The sequence below is a fragment of the Lutra lutra genome, chromosome 3 (assembly GCF_902655055.1).
Source record: "Lutra lutra chromosome 3, mLutLut1.2, whole genome shotgun sequence".
NCBI lineage: Eukaryota > Metazoa > Chordata > Mammalia > Carnivora > Mustelidae > Lutra > Lutra lutra.
The window spans coordinates 42,592,607-42,611,482 of NC_062280.1; the positions used below are offsets into that span (position 1 = coordinate 42,592,607).

The window sequence follows — 18,876 nt, forward strand, 5'->3', positions numbered from 1 at the left end:
GCTGGTGTGCAACACCCAGAAAGTGCTGCTGCTTCCAGGGCCTTCGTGACAAGGACTAGGGAGGGGGGTCAGTGATGGCAGAGCTGTTTACAGACCATTGGTTGAAGGGTTTGGCCACCAGAGGCAGGGAGACAACTTTCCAGGCAAGGGGAACAGCACACCTGCTGAGTGTCAGAGGTTAGACCTAGGCAGGCAGTGGCAGACGTGAGGACTGTCACAGTTGAGAGGCCGGGTGGGGGATGGTGGGGAAGAAGGTGGTATCTCGGGGGTTGAACTAGGGCAGATTTTTTCCCAGTAATGAGGCATGTAGCTGGGGTTCAGAGGGCGTTGGAGAAGGATCGGGTTCTTACAGGTAGAGTTTGCTTGGGCCTGGAGGAGGCCAGGTGGGGGGCCCACCATTGGCAGTCGAGGCTAGGGGAATGGGGTCTGGGGTCCACGGGGGACTGCTGGCGATTCTTGGGTGGGTGGGTGCCCAGGTGCAGGCCGTGTGGCAGTACCCGTCCTGTCTGCACATCAGGGTCATGTGAGAGTGTGCACACGTCTCTGGACTGGGACATGCTGCTGCGGGAGCCCTTTGGGGCACAGGCATATGGGCACACATGACACCCCCAGCTTCTGGTGGGGAGATGCCGGGGTGCTGGTGAGCGTCCTACCGTGCACGGGACAGGGCGCGATCCCGTCCGAGAGTTAACGTGCCGGGACTGGGGACCCCGAGCTCAGGGGGCTGGCCCTGGGCACGTAGGAGCGGGTTTTATCCACTCACCCGGAGGCGGTGGGTACTATTGTCCCCCTTTTATAGAGAGGAGCTGGAGGCACTGGGAAGCTGAGTGACTTGCCCAGACTGAGCGGCTTCAGGCTCAGGGACACCAGGGATTAAAGGGGAGGTCATCCAAGGTGAGAATGTGGTGACTTCAGTTTTGAATAAACGCTGATGTTTCCAAGTGGAAGTGCAGAGAATTTGTGGTTTGTAGGAGACCAGGAATTGGAGTCCCTGGTTCAGAGCTGTCTGGGAACACCAGTGCTGTGCCCACTCGTCTTCATTCTCCAGGGAAGACCTTGAGGAACGATAAACTGAGTACCCACCGTGTGCTCCTCTCGCAGGGTAGGTTTGCTCCTGCAGGTGACAGAGGCTCAGAGAGGTTAGGTAACTTGGCCAAGAGCACACAGCTAGACCTGGTGTATACACTCAGATTGACCCTAGGGCCCTGTGTTTCTTCCTTTGTGCTAGGCCGTCTCTGCAGTTCAGTCCCCACTGTGGTCCGAGGCCAAAGAGGAGGAAGACAGGGTGATCACTTCATAGTTTCCCCAGCACCAGGTGAGGAGACCATGGCCCGTGGCAGAAGACCAAGTCGGGACTCAGCAGGGCTTGCGCGTGGAGGCTGGGGGGCAGCGTGCACACTGCAGTCTTGCTCTGAGAGTGGGCAGGAAGGGACCTGCTTATCTCCCAGGCTGCAGTGAGGGAGGCCTCCAGGGAAAAGGAAGGTCAGATTAGCTCACCAGAACAGCCTTTCCCTGTTCTTTTTCCAGAATTACTTTCTTTGGATGCATCAGTAATGGTGAGATCAAGTTTGGGCCAGAAGACATGCAAACCCTCAGTGCCAAGCTGTTGGGGCTACGTGGCACGCCAGCCACGGTGGGCCTCCAGGCCTCCGCTCTCGCTGCCTGCATGTGCGGGCAGCTGTCAGCTCTCCTTCCTGGGCGCCAGGCCCCAGAGCATCTTTGCCACTGTCCAGGGTCAGCTGGGCTCTTCCTGCCTTGTCCAGCTCCATGTCTCTGGGGGGAGCACCAGTGGCTTCTGCTGCCTTATCTCTCACCCTCAGTGGCTGTTCTGCTGGGCTCCTAGCAGCTGCTGAAAATTTCTGTCCCGGGTTTTGCCTTCCTGTTTGGTTTCAGCACTGTGACTCCCTGGGGAGTTGACTTGTTCTCCTGAGTGTTGTCTTAGTTGGCGCGTGGACTGCTCCAGACTGGCCAGGCCCCCAGAAGGCACTTGACACTGGCTTCCAGCTCTGTGGGTGGTGTCCGGGGGGGGGGCAGTCTCCCCTGACCTTGCCCGTGGCCGAGGGGCCACCATTCCGTTCCACCCTGCTATTTCTTCCCTCGCCTCCTGTTTTCCAGTGATCTGAGCGTGTTCTCAGTTAACTGTGATGCCCAGACACCTCCAGAGTCTCAATGTGAGCAGCTTGTTCCAAAGCCCCAGTTAACTTGGTCGCCGCTAAGAAACGCCTTTGCAAGGGCCCTGGGGTAACTTGGCAGGAATTTTATAGTAACACTTAGGATGTAGAAGTTTAGTTACCCGTTGCCTGCCAACATCAGACTTCTTCAGGAGTGTGCAGTGAGCAGTCATTGGCGATGGCCAGGTAGTTTTGGATCCTGGAATGTTCTGGAAGTGTGGAGGCAAGGTCACATTTTTCAGTAGGGTCCATAACTCTCTCGTTTGGGGCCTTATGCTTGTTTATTACTGTTCAGTTGTATTAGGTGTGACAGAGATAGAGGGACACAAGGAGAGAGAGGCTGGAGATGTTTACTTTCCTGGGGCCACCAAAGCAAAGTACCACAAACTGGGTCACTGAAAACAATAGAAATTCCCTCTCACGGTTCTAGAGGCCAGATGTCCGGGATCTTGGTGTCCTTAGGGCTGGTTCCCTCTGAGGCTGTGGTTCAAGGCCTCTCTCCTTGGTGTGTGGATAACTGCCTTCTCCCTGTGTCCTCACATGGTCTCCCCTCTGTGCCCAAATTTCCCCTTTTTGTAAGGACCCCAGTCGCAGTGGACGGGGGGGCCCACCCTAATCACCTCATCTGAACTTGATCATCCACAAAGATCCTATTTCCAAATAAGGTCACATTTGTAGGCACAGAGGGGAGCCATGCCTGACAGGGGTGGTTCCGTGGTTCAGGCTCCTTACAGAGAGTATTAGAAAAATGGGAACACAGAAGACTCCACAGCATCACTCATCCCTGGCCTGGTGGAATTTAGGTTTTCACCAGAAGACATTTGTTCCTATGCATGACTTGCTGTGTTATCCTAGAACCGAGACCCACAGTTGGGCCTGAAGTCGCTCTAACCGTGGAAATACGGTGCAGCGAGTACCATCAAACCTTCATTCCATGGAACCTGCCATTATAGCAATGGAGATAAAGTTCCCGAAGCAATCAGTGGCTTACAGAGAAATTACACTGGCTCATTTGATAAAGCACGTGTGAACCCAGCTAGGTGCAGTCTGCCGCAGCAAAATCGCAGCATTCTGGACCATGATGGTGCAGTTAGGAAGCAGCAAGGCCATGTTTAAAAAAAAAAAAAAAAAAAGGGTGTGTTTCACACAAATTCAGAGCACTCGCTGATGGAAAGTACAAGGCTTGTGTGGGCACTGGGTCCTGACGACAGTGGACCATTGACTGTGCCCCAGGCCCTTTGTACTGTGTGTGGGCATCGTCTGTTGTGTGAACCCTCAGTACAGTTGTCCCTTCCTCTTGTGGGAGGGGACAGTCGGGCATACAGAGATCAGGGTGAGTGTAGCTGCAGTGGTGAGTGGCTAGATGGGCCTTTCTGAAGCAGTGAGCGAGACCCGAGTGGAAAAAGCAGTCCGCAAAGTGAAGTTTGCAGGGACAGAGCTTGTGTGCCCGAGGGAACTGTGAGTGCAAGGTTCCTGCGGCAGAAAGGAGGTACACTTGGGAAATGAATGTACCAAGGAGGAAACAAGGTCATGGAGGGCTGGGCGGGGCCAGATCCTCCAGTCCCGGTAAGGAGACTAGATTTCATGGAGTCCCAGTAGATGGGATAGATTTGTTCTAAGCTCAGGGAGATGCCACTGGAGAGACTTAATTTGTGAAGAGGCCCCCAGCTGTTCTAAGGAAAGTGGCTTAGCTGTGTGTGTTTGGGGCTGAGGGCCGGGGGGGGTGAAGGGAATGGGATTTGGGAGACCAGGTGGGAGGCTGCTGTAGTGAGTCAGGGCAGAGAGAAAGTGCTCAGATAATAGAGAGAAGGGGTCAGATCCACTCACATTAGTGGCAGAATTGCCTGGATTTGAGGGCAGAGTTGAGTCTTTATGACAGAGAATGTGTGGTCCCCAAAGTTTAATTTATTCACTGTTCCTTTACAGAAAGAGTTTGCCTCTCTTTGATTTACGCTGCCGTGGGACTCGTTTTTACATAAATGAGCCCGACCGTGTGTCTGGAAGGAAAGAATAAAATATATAAAGGTGTCACTTGTACTACCAGTGCCGTGCCGACAGAATCCCAGTGGGGTCCCCTTTGTGGGGGAATGACGAGGTGGGAAGACAGCTTATTAAATTATTTTAAAGTTCATTTAGAGGGAAAAAAATAGGTAAAAATAGCTGATAGGAGACTTCGAAATATCACAGTGTGAGTCCTTCCAGGTAACCGTGTGTGATCAGACTACCACAGTACAAAAGGCTGATGTGGTTCTAAAAATGTGCAGACTAGTGGCACAGAATAGACCCAGCTTCAGACCCCAGTGTCTGCACACATTCAGAATGCAAAGAGATGATGACATCACATCGGTCGGGAAGGGATGAATTGTTGGGGACGCGACAGGGCTGATCACTTAGCCGTTTGGTAATGAATTTCATAAAGTTCCTCACCGGGCAGCAAAATAAATTTTGTCCATTAGTGTCAGTAGACAGACCACTTTCTTTTAAGTTAAGGAGAACAGATGGGTATGTTTATCAGATTTTTCATGGAGGTAGACCTCTCTGTGTTTCGAGGCAAAATCACGAAGAGAAGATGATTACGGCTGCTGAATTGAGACTTGGTCACCAGTTAGGAAGTGGATCTGAGTGTGTGCGAGTGACAGTGGGGAAGACAGTGGCAGCAGAGAGGATGAAGTGTTAGACTCTCATTGAGCAAAGGATACAAAATAATAGTCCTAAAGCAGGAAGTAAGAAGTAGTCGTTTCAAGATTTTTCTGACTGTCACGGTCCCAGGAATATGAATTTGAACTTCGGTATTCTGTTCCCCGCTTGTCCTGTTCAGCTAGGCTTTCCTTGAACTGCTCGGTGGGTGGGGGGCGGGGGACGCAGGGGGATGGACACTCACTGCTGCCCAGAGCCTGAATTGCTGCAACTTCCCAGGAAAGCGTTTGGCAATGCTTCACCCTCTGCTGGAAAGTCATGATAAGAGCGTAATCCAAAATGCTGAGGAAGATGAGTTACAAAGATGGTCCTACCACCGGGTGATCCGCAGCAGCAAGAATCTGGCTCCTGCTGGGAGAAGCGGGGATCAGGCTGTCCTCCCGCTGCTGGCCCTTTCGGATCTGGCCCATTCATGAAACTGTCTGTGTTGACATTCCCTTCTCACGCCCCTTCCCATCAGGCAGCACGTGTTTGTTGGTTAGCAGCAGGAATGTCCTGGACATGTCTGTCCAGCATCTGCGTGCACTGGGGGCTGTTTTCCAGCTGGGCTCTTTGGTGGGCTCGGCCCCGTTCTGCCGCCTGTGGAGTCGTGCAAACACCTCACTCATCCCCACGGGACCCTTTTGGCGCCCGCTCCTGCTGCCATGTCTTCAGGATAGGAAATTCCTGCCTTGAACTCGAGCCTCAGACACGGCGTCTGTGTGTCATCAGCGAGCGTGGTCAGTCGGACCGGCCCTGCACGACTGGAAGCCACGTTCCCGTCTCTCCTTATCTGAAGCTGGCATTTTAATCCGAGTCTCAGAGACAAGCTTAGGGGGACAGCCCTCTCACTGAAACCAAATAAGCCTCAGTTTACTCATCTGTAAAATGAGCAGCACTGACTAGGTGTCCGCATCCCAGAGGGGTATCTGAGATGAACTTTTTTTTGTTTTTTTAAGATTTATTTATTTGAGAGAGAGCACGAGCAGAGGAGGGGAGAGGGAGAGAGAGAGGGAAAAGCAGATTCCCCGCTAAGCAGAGAGCCCGATGCAAGGCTCAGTCCCAGGACCCCCAGCTCATGACCTGAGCCGAAGGCAGAAGCTTAACAGACTGAGCCACCCAGGCACCCCTAACATGAACTTTCACAAAGCTTTTTAAGGTAACATGTACTAGAAAAGATATCAGTGTCTCTAAGGGAGATCTTTTTAAAGGATAGACTGGCTTCCTTTTTAAAGCAATAGAAAGATGCCTTCTTTAAAATAACTCCCTTAAATAAACTTCAGTTATAAAAAGTGTATTGCTCTAAAGAGAAGTACCCATTTGGTTTTTTTTTTTTTTTTTTTAAGAAGACAGTGAATCCGTGACTAACATTTACAAACCACAGCCCCTTCGAGTGCTGGTGTTTTGATGAGTGTGTTGTACAGGAGTCCTGCCCCCTGACCAGCAGCCCCAGCCCAGTGAGTGAGTGGGCCTCTCTTCTCACTATTAGAACAGTTCAGAGATAATTACGCTTGTTCCTCCTGGTCACTGGCTGGCGACTGGGGTTGGTAAGTATTTCTCATCTGGGCTGGTCACAAGACCCCCTCGCAGCCTGTCTGCCACCAGCTGCGTCACACGGTGGGCTGGCCTTCCCATGTGACTCCGGGGGGCAGACTGCAAACCACCAGACCTCCTGAACCCCATTCCTGAATGAGCAGTCAGCGGGCCACACGTGGGTTACTCTTTGAACCGTCAGCAGCAGCAGGGTCACGGGATGGACGAAGGGCCACCATCGGAGCATCCCTGGTGTGATGGGCAGACCAAGAGGTCCGTGGGCTTCGGGTCTTGTGCTTGCCAGGAAGACGTGGCGGAACCCCCCTTGTTCTCCTCGTGCTGTCGGTGGCCTATATGTGCCCAACAGCTGCGTGATCAGGAGGGCAGGAACTGGGTCCTGCGCCATTGGCGGGCCCCAGTGCACACTGGTGCTCGGGAATGGGTTGGCTAAGACATTGGTCCATTCAGCAGGCGGCATCAGACACAGCATGAGTCAGGCACTGAGCCGAGCCCGGAACAGAGATGGGATTCCACGGGCAAAGGTGCTGTTGGATGGGGGTCCCTCTCAGATGGGCAAGTTTTAATGGGGAGAGACAATAGGACCCCTGTAGGGTCTTCAGGATCAGGGGTGTGGAGGTGGGGAGCCGGCAGAGCCCAGGAGCTGGCTGGGGGGGGTCTTGGAGCCAGATGAAGGCACAGCGGCTAGGTTCGGCAAGAGTGCTGGAAAGACAAAAGGAGGTGTGATGCAGCTGTGGTCAGCAGGTGGGTGAGTGTGTACAGGGCTGGCAGGACGAGCCGGGGGTTTGGGTTGTCTTACACAGACTGGAGAGAGGAGCCCAAGATTGGTTTTTACCCAAGGAAAGAGTGGGATGGATCTGAACCCCAGAAGGAGCTGTCCCCCAGCTGGGCGACAGGTCATTGGTGGGAGAAGGCCTACCAGTGACTCGCCAGACCCAGAGTGTCCCCTCTGTCACTGGCCGGTGAAACACCATGCCGTGTTGCTGGCTTCCCCGGCCCTCCCTCCTGAGATGATAGAAACAGCAAGTTAGAAATGCAGATGTGCACTTACCTGCCCCCCCCACAAACACACATACACTGCCCATGGCACCCTAGGTGATAGTTCCTGAGCTTTGGGAGATCCGATAAGAGCTTGAGTGTGGCATGTCCCCAACCCATTGTCCGGCTCCCAGATCCTTCACGCTCCAAGCTCCAGGCTCTCAGTGTTGTCTCAGGCCGGGCTTCCCCAACCACGCCTGCTGAGCACCCAGCCCTGTCCCTGTGGGTCTTCACGGAGACCACAGGGCCGCTGCCTAGGAGATGCCCTTGTTTCTTGGGTGGACTCAGGACTGAGGTGTGTGATCCTTACAGCTGGCCTGTGGGGGACTCCGAATGGCAGCAGGCCACTGCCCTCAACTACACTGGGTTGTTGAACTTGAAGTGAAGCCCACTCCGGGTGCTGGTAAGCGATGCCAATCCCCTGGGGTCCTCTCCATCGGAGACTGCTCTCTGCACCCCCAGCAGGAGGCAGCCCTCTTCTGAGAGTTATTGTCTTGTGCTGAAGGTACCCATAGGCCAGGTTCTAGAAATGAGACTCCCAACGTCGGAAGCCTCCACCACTGTGGTGCAGGAGGTTGGGTTTCGCCGGGCTGGGCTCTCGTAACCAGAGCCCCGGCTGTCCCTACCCACTAGAGAGACCTGGAAAGGGGACACTGGTCACGTGATGGCCTTCCACTTGGGTTCTTGCCCAGACTGGTCGGGTCAGCGGTCAAGATGCAGAAAACCAGGGAGCTGGTTTGCAGACTGAGCAATCGGCTTCCAGGGCTGTTGGCCTCAGAGGGAAAGAGGTGGTGGGAATGTTTGTGGACAGATGGACAGAGCCTCTACCTGGCCTCTCTAGGTCACTGCCAGCCCCGCCTTATGGTGTCCTCAGAGTGACTGTGAAAGAGCTCAGGCCCCACAGGCTCATGGGCATGCCTGTGGGCTTCTCTGCAGCCAGCCCCAGGGGATCAGAGCCCCAGTGTGTTGGGGCTCCAGGCAGCCGCCGACAGGGAGACAGGGTCAGCCGGGACAGTGTCTCTGAATTATTGTGACTCTCCAGAGCTCACTGTCGTTTGGGGAGTGAGCAAGGTGAGCAGATGGGATGGAGTTTCTATCGAAGGTCTGGTGACTGAAATCACGCAGAGCAGGTTGAAACTCATGCTTTCTTTTTAACCCGGAGGAAATCTGATGCAATCAACACGCTACTCTTACTCCAGAAATGAAAATCAAATGTTGGGATGCGTCATCGCCGGGGAGGCGCAAACTGAATTCGCCAGGGAGGAACCCAGAGCAGGCAGCATGTCCTGTTGCTCCTGCACCTTTGGGTCAGGGGACCCTGGGTGGGGAGGTCACTGCTCCCCGGGGCCCTGAGTAAGGGACTCCGCAGATGCTCAGGCTCTTGGGTTACTCCTGGTGGCCTTGTGTTTGCCAACGTTCTCGGGCGGCTCGCTGGCGATCAGCCCCCACACGACCGTTCTGTGATTCTGGAAGCCGAGGCAAGGGCGGGTCAGCATGGGCAGCTGAAGGCTTGTTTGTAGGTTCCAGAGTCTGAAAATAATTCTGTGCGAGTACGACACTGTTGTCTTCGACACTGTTGTCTTCGCAGGCCAGCCTCCTCGTTCCTAGGGAGGAGCCAGGACTAGGCTCTTTTCTCCCCTCATGAATCAGCCTTTATACTCAAGCAGAGAAAAACTCATTAGTTGTGAGTCAGACACAAGTAAGCTTTATGCCCCTCCTGTCTTCCCAGATCTGACTTCTATCAAGGGGGTGGAGGGTGGCTTCCCGGGTGCAGGCGTGGCATGGGGAGGATGGGGACATAAGGGGGGGGTGGAGTGGTTCCCCCCACCCTTCAGAGAGCTCCGGAGGTCCTGGGCCAGCCACCTTGGGCACGGGTGCATGCCGCTGCAGGGTGTCCTGGAGAAGTGACCCGCCCTGGGGGAGGTTGGCAGGACTTGGAGGCCAGGCCATCCGGGCACATCTGAGGTGCCACTCAGGGAGCCCATCGGTGATTAGGAGTGCGTAGCTTAGAGTTCCAAAACAGACTAGAATTCCTAAATTTCACCCTGCATTGTATAATGAGTCACAAGGCCATTCACTGGGGATTTTGACTCTTTAAAAGACAAGAGAGATTATTCCAGGGATACTTGTCAAAATATCTCTGAAGCATTTGTCTTAAATTTTTTTAATATTTTATTTATTTATTTAGAGAGAGAGAAAGAGCAGGGGGAGAGGAAGAAGGAGAGAGAGAGAACCCCGGGCAGACTCCACGCTGAGCATAGACCCCAATGCAGGACTCAATCCCATGACTCTGAGATTGCGACCCAAGCTGAAACTAAGAGTCCGACGCTTAACTGACTGTGCTAACCAGGCACCCCCTTTGTCTTCATTAAAATAGAATTCATCATTGGCAGCCAGTGCAGGTCTCACGGCAGAAGAGGGGACAGAAGCAGAGCAAGTCCTGTGGCCTCCTGGAGCTTACTTACATTCTCTTGGAGAAATTGGGCTGGTCACAGGAAAGCACAGGATCAGTGGTGTTGATAAGGAAAATAGGAAAAGAGGGTGGAGTTAGGGGTATTGCTGCTGTAGCAGATGCCTGTCCCTGTTCATTAGGTGACTTTTGAGCAGGGCCTGAGTGAAGTGAGGGATCAGGTCTGGTGAATACCTAGGCATGGGCCTCCCAGGTGAGGAGATAGCAGGTGCAAAGGCCTTGAGGAAGCACTTCAGGAGAAGCGAGGACCCATAATAGGAGGCCTTGAGGGCACCGTAAGCACACTCAGGGCTCAGAAGCTTTCGGAGGGTTGTGAGCAGAGTCCTGACTTGTAAAAACATTCTGACTGCTCACTGAGGGGCAGGCTCAGTGGACTTGGTGGAAAGGAGCCGATTACTGTAATTGTGGAGGTGCTGAGGTCAGGTCATGTTCTCACTGGGCTGCTGGGGAGGGAGACCAGGCTTTTTTGGCTGGGTGAACATGCCATTCAGCCGTGACTGAGATGGTGAAGACTGGAGGGGGCTTGGGTTTGGACCCGAGCTGGGTTTGGACCTGGGAGGTTCGGGACGGACGCCCTTCAGTCTTAAGGAGACCCTCAGTGAGCTGGGTCTGGGATCCAGGGGTCACATGTTTGCTGAGCAAGAACCTGGCCATGTCTCTGTGGCCTGTGAGGGGGCTCAGCTGCTTGGGCATTTGACCCTGTGGCTCCTTTGAGCTTTTCCCAGTCAGAGGGGAATGCGTGCACATGTTCCTGACCGTGTCTGGGAAGGCAGGTGATGAATGTTCCCTAATACTGCTTTCCTAGGGCTTTTTGGTTTGATTGCAGGCATTTTAAAACACGTATGTAAATAGAAAAATAACAAAAATAAAGTAGTAAGTAATTTAAAAACAATAAAATGGGGAATAGTGGGAACTACATTGGGTAGATAGTAAAATGTAGAGTAAATACAGTAATTGCTAGCAGTCGTATTCTGTGCCATAAAATAAAGTCCCGCATCTTCTCAAACTCCTTATTAAACAGATGTGAGCCTTGTGTCATTTCCCCCGACATGGCTTTTCTGGTGCAGCAGGGACTGACTCAGGAGGCCTGCGCCATAAGCCCCACGGACTTGAACTTGGAGCTCGGGGACACGGACTGCAGGTCGGGACTGCAGGTCGGCACCCGGCGCATGAGTCAGCGGAGAAGCCTGCGGGCCTGTGGGCAGGAGGGTGGAGCGGAGAGGGTGGAGGGAGAGGACTGGTTTCCTGGAGGCATAGGTGAGGGGCGTGTGTTCCGGGAGCAGGCGCTGAGCAGCACGGGGCACCCTGGAGAGGTGCCACACGTGGCCACAGACTCACCTGGGTGTGGAGGTCAGTGACAAGCCTGGAAGAGCAGGTGGGAACTAAGTGGTGGAGGGCTCCGAATGCTGGGGCGGGGACATCTGACTTTGCTGGAAACTGTCCTGCACAGTTTTGAGCGGGGCAGTGACGTGACCTGGAAGGACAGCTTTGGGAGCCAAGGGACCCTGATGGAAGGGGCAGCGAGCAAAATCGGGCCCCACAGCCGCTGGCAGTGAAGGCCCGGTGCGCTCTGGGTTTGGAAAGAAATAGCTGTTAGCAAGTGGGTAGAGCACGGAGCGGTTTTCTGGCCACCGTCTCCTGGGCGGCTTCCTCCAGACATCTCTGCACGCCGGGCTCTGGAGCAGGTGGAAGTGATGAGCTGCTCTGTGAGCTCTCACCCTGATGGTGTCGGGTCACAGAAGGTTCCAGGAAGAGAGTCTGCCAGGCTTGCCCAGGGGGGGCGGGGGCGCTGCCCGCTTTGCTGTGAGGTAACATCCCCGAGGGCAGGGGCGAGGGTCGGGCCTCGTCCGAGGATGGAGTCCCACACGCCTGAAGGAAAAATGGCCATTCTGGGCCTCGCACAGGGCTCTGAGGCCCACGGGACCGATGCCCCTGTCCCACGGGAGCAGCCGCATGAGTGAGCGCACACGGTGCCGCTAGCTGTCCGGTGATCACTTCCGTGTCGTGGCTTCGCTTTGGCTGATGAAGTGGGTTGTCAGAACCGTACGGCTAGTGGCTCACCTGCTCCTTGGATGGCACCTCTGGGAGGGTCTCTGTGTTTCCAAAAAGACTGCAGATCTCTTTATGTCACTGCTAACCCCTTTTCCTGGTTCTGCACTGGCTCAGGGCAAAAACTATGTCCCCATCCCCAGTGAACAGAAACAGTGGTCTGTCTCCAGAAATTCCGGTGGGTCCAGTGACGCTTTCTGCTCTGCCCACCCCTGAGGCCCTGACTTCACCTGCAGGCTACCTTCCTGGTGGTGATAAGAAATGCAGGAATCCCGTCGCTCTTAGCATGTTTATCTCTAGTTTTTTGCTTTTTGTTTTTTTATAAAGATTTTATTTATTTATATGACAGAGGGATCACAAGTAGGCAGAGAGGCAGGCAGAGGGAGAGGGGGAAGCAGGCTCCCTGCCGAGCAGAGAGCCTGATGTGGGGCTCCATCCCAGGACCCTGGGATCATGACCTGAGCCGAAGGCAGAGGCCTAACCACTGAGCCACCCAGGCGCCCCTGTTATCTCTAGTTTTATCTGCCAACTTGCGGAGTCTTCAAGTGCTCACTGGGAAGCTTGGTCCTGTTCTGTAGGAGCCTCCGGTAAGCTGCTGGCTCCCACTGTCCCCACCCTGGATTAAATCAGACCCCACCGATGTCCCCTACAGGACTCAGAGGGAGGTGGGGCTCATCCTGGGGCCCCCAGCCCATCACCACAGGCACCTGCATCCCACCCACCTCCCTGGGACTCCCCCAGCCAGTCTCAGGGTCCTCGGGGCCGCACCAGCATGGGAGCGAAGGCACCGCTTTGCAGTAATGTCTCACGACGGTGCCTGTTTCAACTTTTCTTTTAAACCCTCCATGAAATAATTTCTTGTGGACGCAAATGGAAAATCAGCTAATATACATTGAAAAGGAGGTGGGAGGGCAGGTGTGCATCCTCCTTCTTGTTCTGGGTCTGTCTGGAAGCTTGGTCAGAATGGACTCTCCTGGGAGACGCCTCGGCCCCCTTTCCTCAAGCAGACCTGTGCTGGGGCCGTGTGTCCTGAACAGGAACTCCATAACGAGGAGTGCATGGGCGGGGTGGGGGGGGCGCTGTGCGGTGGGTGCAGCAGGGAGAGCATCCTTTGGCTCAAGTATGGTCCAGAGCACTTGCCCTCTTGCTCACCCAGTCCTCGGAGCAGCTCTGCGCCAGGTGAGGAGCCCCTCACGGGATTTCACAGCTAACTGGCTTTCCCCTCCACCCCACCTGCAGTTTCTTTGGCTGTGTCTGCCTGTCTGCTGTTTCTACCCACATATGAGTCCCATTTCCAGCAAGTGAGACTCGTCTTTCAGGTCGGAAGGATTTTCACATTCTCTCGTCTCAGTGATGTAGGTTCACGGCACGGTTCCTTTCTGGAGCTGTACTGCCCCGAGGTGGGCTTTGCTTGCCTCCCGGTGCCCCATCTCTGGCCTGGGGGCTGGTGTCTGCGTCCAGCTCAGTGCCACCTTTCCTCCAAGAGCATTCTTCCGAGGAAGGTGATATTCTGTGGGAGAGAAGGAAAGAACTCGTCCCCAGAGCCACGGCCCCGTAGGTCATTCTGAGCCAGGCTCAGGACAGCCGAGGCCCTGGAGGCGAGGGCATGGACTGTCTTTGAGCCCTGTTCCTTGTTCCATGCACCTTACACAAATCATATTTATTCTTCGCACAAATCAGTCAGGGCGGTGCTGTCGTCGCCCCACATGACAAGTACAAAAACTGAGCCTTAGTGGAGTTAAACATTGAACACAGGCTATCCCCACAAAGGGGGGTGTGGGCCGGCAAGGCTGGGTGTGCCCCCTGCTCGGTGGGCGCTCAGCCTGGCCTGCTGCGTGCGGAGCGTAGGGGAAGGGTGGCCATGGATGATCCCCCACCCCCGGGGCCCTCCAGGTCCCTCTGACGAGTGAAGGCGGTGCACCTGGGCCAGAGGCCACCTTCCCAGCCATCTCTGGATAGCGCAGGCAAGGAGCAGCCAGGTTACATGAGCCCTGTTACCATTGCATGAAGTTCGCCTGCCCTCAAGTTGCTCTTTTTCCTTTCCCTTGGAGGGCATGGAGAATTCGCTGCTTTGAAATTGGCTCCTGCCCGTGGGCTGGTGAGGGTGTGCCCATGGCCAGTCATGTCCCAATCTCCAGAATCCTCCTTTGTGCCCCTTCCAGAAAGAAACAGGCCTTAGAGCCATGATTTGTGTGCTCCATGCACAGACACTTCTCGGGCGATTGGCCGAGTCTATGTACCATGGCTTCACCTGCGCACGGTACCCAGGGGTGACTTCGAGGCAGAGATGGCTGTGTGTGTGTTTTATTTGGGTTTGTTGTTTGTTAGGGATCCAGGGAGGATTTCAGGGGAGTGTGAGCGGAGCAATCCCCTGCAACCCCGCCATGGTGGGGCCATAAGAGGCACCGTGCCTGGAGCTCCTCTCACGGGTGTGGAAGCCACAGCAGGAACTGTGCCAAGAATGGGACCAGCCGCTGTCAGGACAGACGGATTTATTTCTTCTTTCCCAGACCCTGAAACTGGCTGTGTGGACTGTGCAGATCCTGTCTGTCCTCCTCTTTCACTGTGATGAGCAGGCTGGCCAGGGGCTAGAATAAATGTCCCAAACCCCATTGTGCCCCAGGGTGCAGACAGCAGGCCAGGAAACGCGGGCTGGCTCTGTGCACCGACAGCACCGATGAGATGGACATAAGGTGCTCAGAGAATCCAGGGAGGGAGCCCTACTCTGCTCTCCTGGGCCGAGGCGAGTGTCTTTATAGGAACAGCCTCTGGAAGAAAGAGGATTCCCATTTCTTATAAAATCACTCTTGAACCCATGTTTCACTTGCTCAAGGGACGTTCTCGTGTTTCCTCCCCTGCCTGCAGGAAGAAGCTCATTGCCAAGTCGACCCCATCCCACGGCATGGCTGCCTGAGAAGAGCTTTGGCAGTCGCTGGGGGTACCTGGAGGAAGAGCGATGAAACCTTAGCCGTCCCCCCGGGAAGACAGTTCGAGATGGCAGCTCAGCGGATCCGAGCTGCCAACTCCAGCGGTCTCCCTCGGTGCAAGTCCGAGGGGACCCTGATTGACCTGAGCGAAGGGTTTTCAGAAGCGAGCTTTAATGATGTCAAAGGTGAGCTCACGGGGTACCCTGGGTGGCTCAGTGGGTTAAGCCTCTGCCTTCGGCTCAGGTCATGATCTCAGTCCTCGGATCGAGTCCCGCGTCGGCCTCCCTGCCCAGCGGGGAGTCTGTTTCTCCCTCTCCCTCTGCTGCTCCCCCGCTTGTGCGCATGTACTCGCTTGTGCTCTCTTGCTCTGCTGTCAAATAAAAAAACTCTGAAAAATGGGGCACCTGGGTGGCTCAGTGGGTTAAAGCCTCTGCCTTCGGCTCAGGTCATGATCCCAGGGTCCTGGGATCAAGTCCTGCATCAGGCTCTCTGCTCAGCAGGGCCTGCTTCCCCCCCGCCTACCCCCCCCGCCTGCCTCTCTCTGCCTACTTATGATCTCTGTCTGTCAAATAAATAAATAAAAATCTTTAAAAAAAAAAAAAAAGTGAGCTCATGGGGACAAAACTGTGGCTGGAGGAAGCAGATCGGGATTTGCAGGTGCCCAGAGACCCAAGGGGCTTCTCTGCCTTAAAGGCTGCCAAGTTCCCAGTTAAACTTTAGCTCTCTAAACTTCACCGACCATAAATCCAGCCCTAGAAAATAACCACTTGTCTTGGGGGTTTTTTTGGTGTGTTGGGAGGTTTTGAATGTTGCCCTTGGTAATGAAACTTTTTCATACAGAATGTGTTTGTGTTTTCTCTTTTTGAGAGTTTTGGTAACATTAAGGTAGGGAGCTGGGTGCTCAGGATACTCGGGGGAAGGACAGAGTATAGCCAGCCAAGGAAATATTCAGAGCTGCTACAGAGGAAAAGGTGGTCTGGGACTGGGGTCAGCAAGAGTCCCCTATGAGGGTCACCCACGGCATACTATAGTCCTTGCAGGCCCCAAGGGTGCCACCACAGCTATTCCTCTGCTGTTGCAGCTCGAGAGCAGTCAGAAAAGACAGTAAGCAGTGGACACGGCTGTGTTGCAATAAAACTTTATTGACAAAAACAGCAAAGGGGCCGTTGTTGGCCGATCCTGGCTGTAGAGGTGGCCCCAGGGGTGAATCACCCTGAGCCTCTTGTTTTCTCTTAACAGCCACGTACAGCTGGGTCGGTGAGGTGGGTGATGGGTACTTGTTGGGTACTTGGGTCGTTTTCTTCCCAGAAGTCCCCTCTGACCTTAGTAGGTGCTTCCATTCAGCAGCTTCCCAACGGCATTCACCACAGCGTGTTCATTACCCGCTGGGCCATCCAGAGTAGGAGCTGAACTGTGGGAGCTGCTCTTGGCCTTCATAGCTTTAGCCCCTAGTGCTTAATGAATAGTCCTTGAACCAAACTGCTGTGTCCCCGCTAACACTGTGGCCCTCTTCCCTGTTGTCCTAAAAACCATATGCTCCCCATTTGTCTCTTCCTAATCGCTTCTCCCTTCACTGTATCCTCAACTTCTTCCTCTTCTGGTCTGTGCTTTATGCTTGGAGCCCTGGGCATTGCATTTAATGTTCTTCACATGAACAGACTGGCAAAGGAGGTCAGGAGATTTTTATTAATAAGAGCGGCACTGTTATCAGGAATTGCCATGAATAATGGGACCCTTCGTTTTTCACAGGCTGGTAAAGGACATCATCTTCTTACTTGATATCCCAGCTAATCATGCTTAAAGCTGGAAAAGGGGAGCATCGTTTGTGGGATTTGGGCTGGGGTCTTGAAATGGGAGAGCTGAATTTTTTAAACAATGACGATGACCTGAGAGGTGTTAGGGACCTAACAGGACACCACGGTTATGGGGAAAAGACAAATGAGACAGCCTGGGATGCCAGCTTGGCTGGTTAGCCGAGGGCGTGATGCCCACAGAGCCGCTGGACCCACTTCCTAAGGCAGCTCTGCCCGATGGACAACAGGCTTCAAGGTGGGGATTTGTTCCAGCCAAACTGCCCGCTGTGAAGCCTTCCACCCCCTCATTAGTGTTCCACCTGCACCAGAACTGAGGCAACGGGGTAAAAACTGTGGGACTCTGTGGTTTGTGGCACACAGGGTTTTTTTGTTTTTGTTTTTGTTTGTTTGTTTTTTTTAAAGATTTTATTTATTTATTTGACAGAGAGAGATCACAAGTAGACAGAGAGGCAAGCAGAGAGAGAGAGGAGGAAGCAGGCTCCCTGCTGAGCAGAGAGCCCGATGCGGGACTCGATCCCAGGACCCTGAGATCATGACCTGAGCCGAAGGCAGTGGCTTAACCCACTGAGCCACCCAGGCGCCCATTGTTTTTGTTTTTTAAATTAAAGTCAAGGATAGCTGTGAATCTGGACAGTGCTCCTCAGAATTCATTAAGATGGGATTTGATAAGGATTCTTCTGCATTTGATTGGGTGGATGCCCACCTGGTGTCCCCGGGTGCCCTGTGACAGGTGACTGATGGAGGAGCTCACACCAGAGTCCTCCTTCGAGGAGCGGCCCAGCAGGGAGGAGCACCATTTCCCACTGGGTGAGCCAGATCCTTGAGTGAAATGTGTTACTGCTTCTTTGCTAAGGAGAATGCTTGGAATTTTAAGTGAGCCCATTTTTATTCTTCAGTCTGGTGAAACTAAAGTGATAATTTGCACTGATACATTTTCTTAGGCTTATATACAAAGCCTGCTTAATAGCTTTTGGGTTTTAATTTTAAAAATATCACTCTAAGGGAATTGTTGCGGGGAACATAATAGGGATATAACTTCTGAGGGAGTCTAACAAGATTTTAATAGCTGGCAAGCTCTCTGATTTTCATTTTTATGTGACATTTTCATTAGACATGTCAAAGAAACAAAAAGTGGTTTATATTACTGGAGACAGTGCCTGGAAAACAAACGGAGAAAGATCCTTTTGTTCCCTGACCCCAGCCTGACCCATCCCTTGTCCCGCCACCTCTCCCTCAAAGGCATTCTCTTTTTCTTAGCTGTTTTATTCACTCCCCTCCCTTCACTGTAAGGGATTTCTGTTTGGGGCACACCCCGGGAGAGCACCTTGGCCCTGTAACATGGATAAAGGCTCTCTGTCACGTGCCTGCGAGATGAACATTGATCCCAAGAATATTTGTTGAACACCTGCTATGTGACAGGCTGTCTTCCAGGATTACCACTGTGAGCAAAACAGACCGTAAGGGAGCTTCCATCCTAATGGGGCAACATAGTCCTCCCCACAGAAAAAAATGTATGTATATGATATATCATTTAATGAGAAGTGCCATGGAGAAAATAAAATTAGGAGGGGGGTGGATAGGTCCACTTGAACGTAATAACCCTTTGTGGGTCCTTACCTGGGGCTAAGCATCTTTATGCTAAGGATGCTATCAGAAAACCTTACTTTCAGCAGAGTCCACTGAGGGAGGAATCTTAGTTCCTGAGGCCACACAGCTTCTCAAGGCTGGATTACAGCAGAGGCACAGTGAGCCTAGGGCCAGATTCCCTGCCAGCACTACACACGGAGGGTGGGAGGTGACGGCCTTCACCGCCCAGGTGATATCCCTCTAGATACCCCTCTAACCTGGTTCATGGAAATAGGAACTTCCTGCTTAATTCCCAAGACTTGGCTAAGAAAATTCAATTCAGTTTTCATTATTTGTTTTCAGAGGAAAAGGAAACCGGCCGAAGGTGTTCTGGAGGGCCCGTTTGATAGACCAGAGCTTGTGTTGACTAAATCGTGTGTTAGAGACGATGTGGGGGTAGTTCCACTAAACACACGGGCCTGTCTTCCAGTTGTTAGTTATAGGACCCCAGAATATTAACAACCTCTGTGACACAAGGCACACTTGGGGTGGGGACTTAGTGCTCTCCCGATGGAACTTTCTGCAACCTCTGGACATAGTCTGTTGTGTATGAG

General features: G+C 53.4%; 1 protein-coding gene across 4 annotated transcripts in view; it reads left to right on the top strand.

The window, feature by feature from the left end:
• The window catches only part of SH3BP4 (SH3 domain binding protein 4), an 82,927-nt gene that overhangs the window by 50,815 nt on the left and 13,236 nt on the right, over positions 1-18,876 (top strand). For all 4 annotated transcript variants that reach the window (XM_047721440.1, XM_047721439.1, XM_047721438.1 and 1 more), the window contains one exon: positions 14,821-15,067. In XM_047721440.1, the coding sequence (XP_047577396.1) occupies positions 14,950-15,067 (118 nt within the window). In that variant the 5' untranslated portion in view covers positions 14,821-14,949. The remainder of the gene's footprint in view (positions 1-14,820; positions 15,068-18,876) is intronic.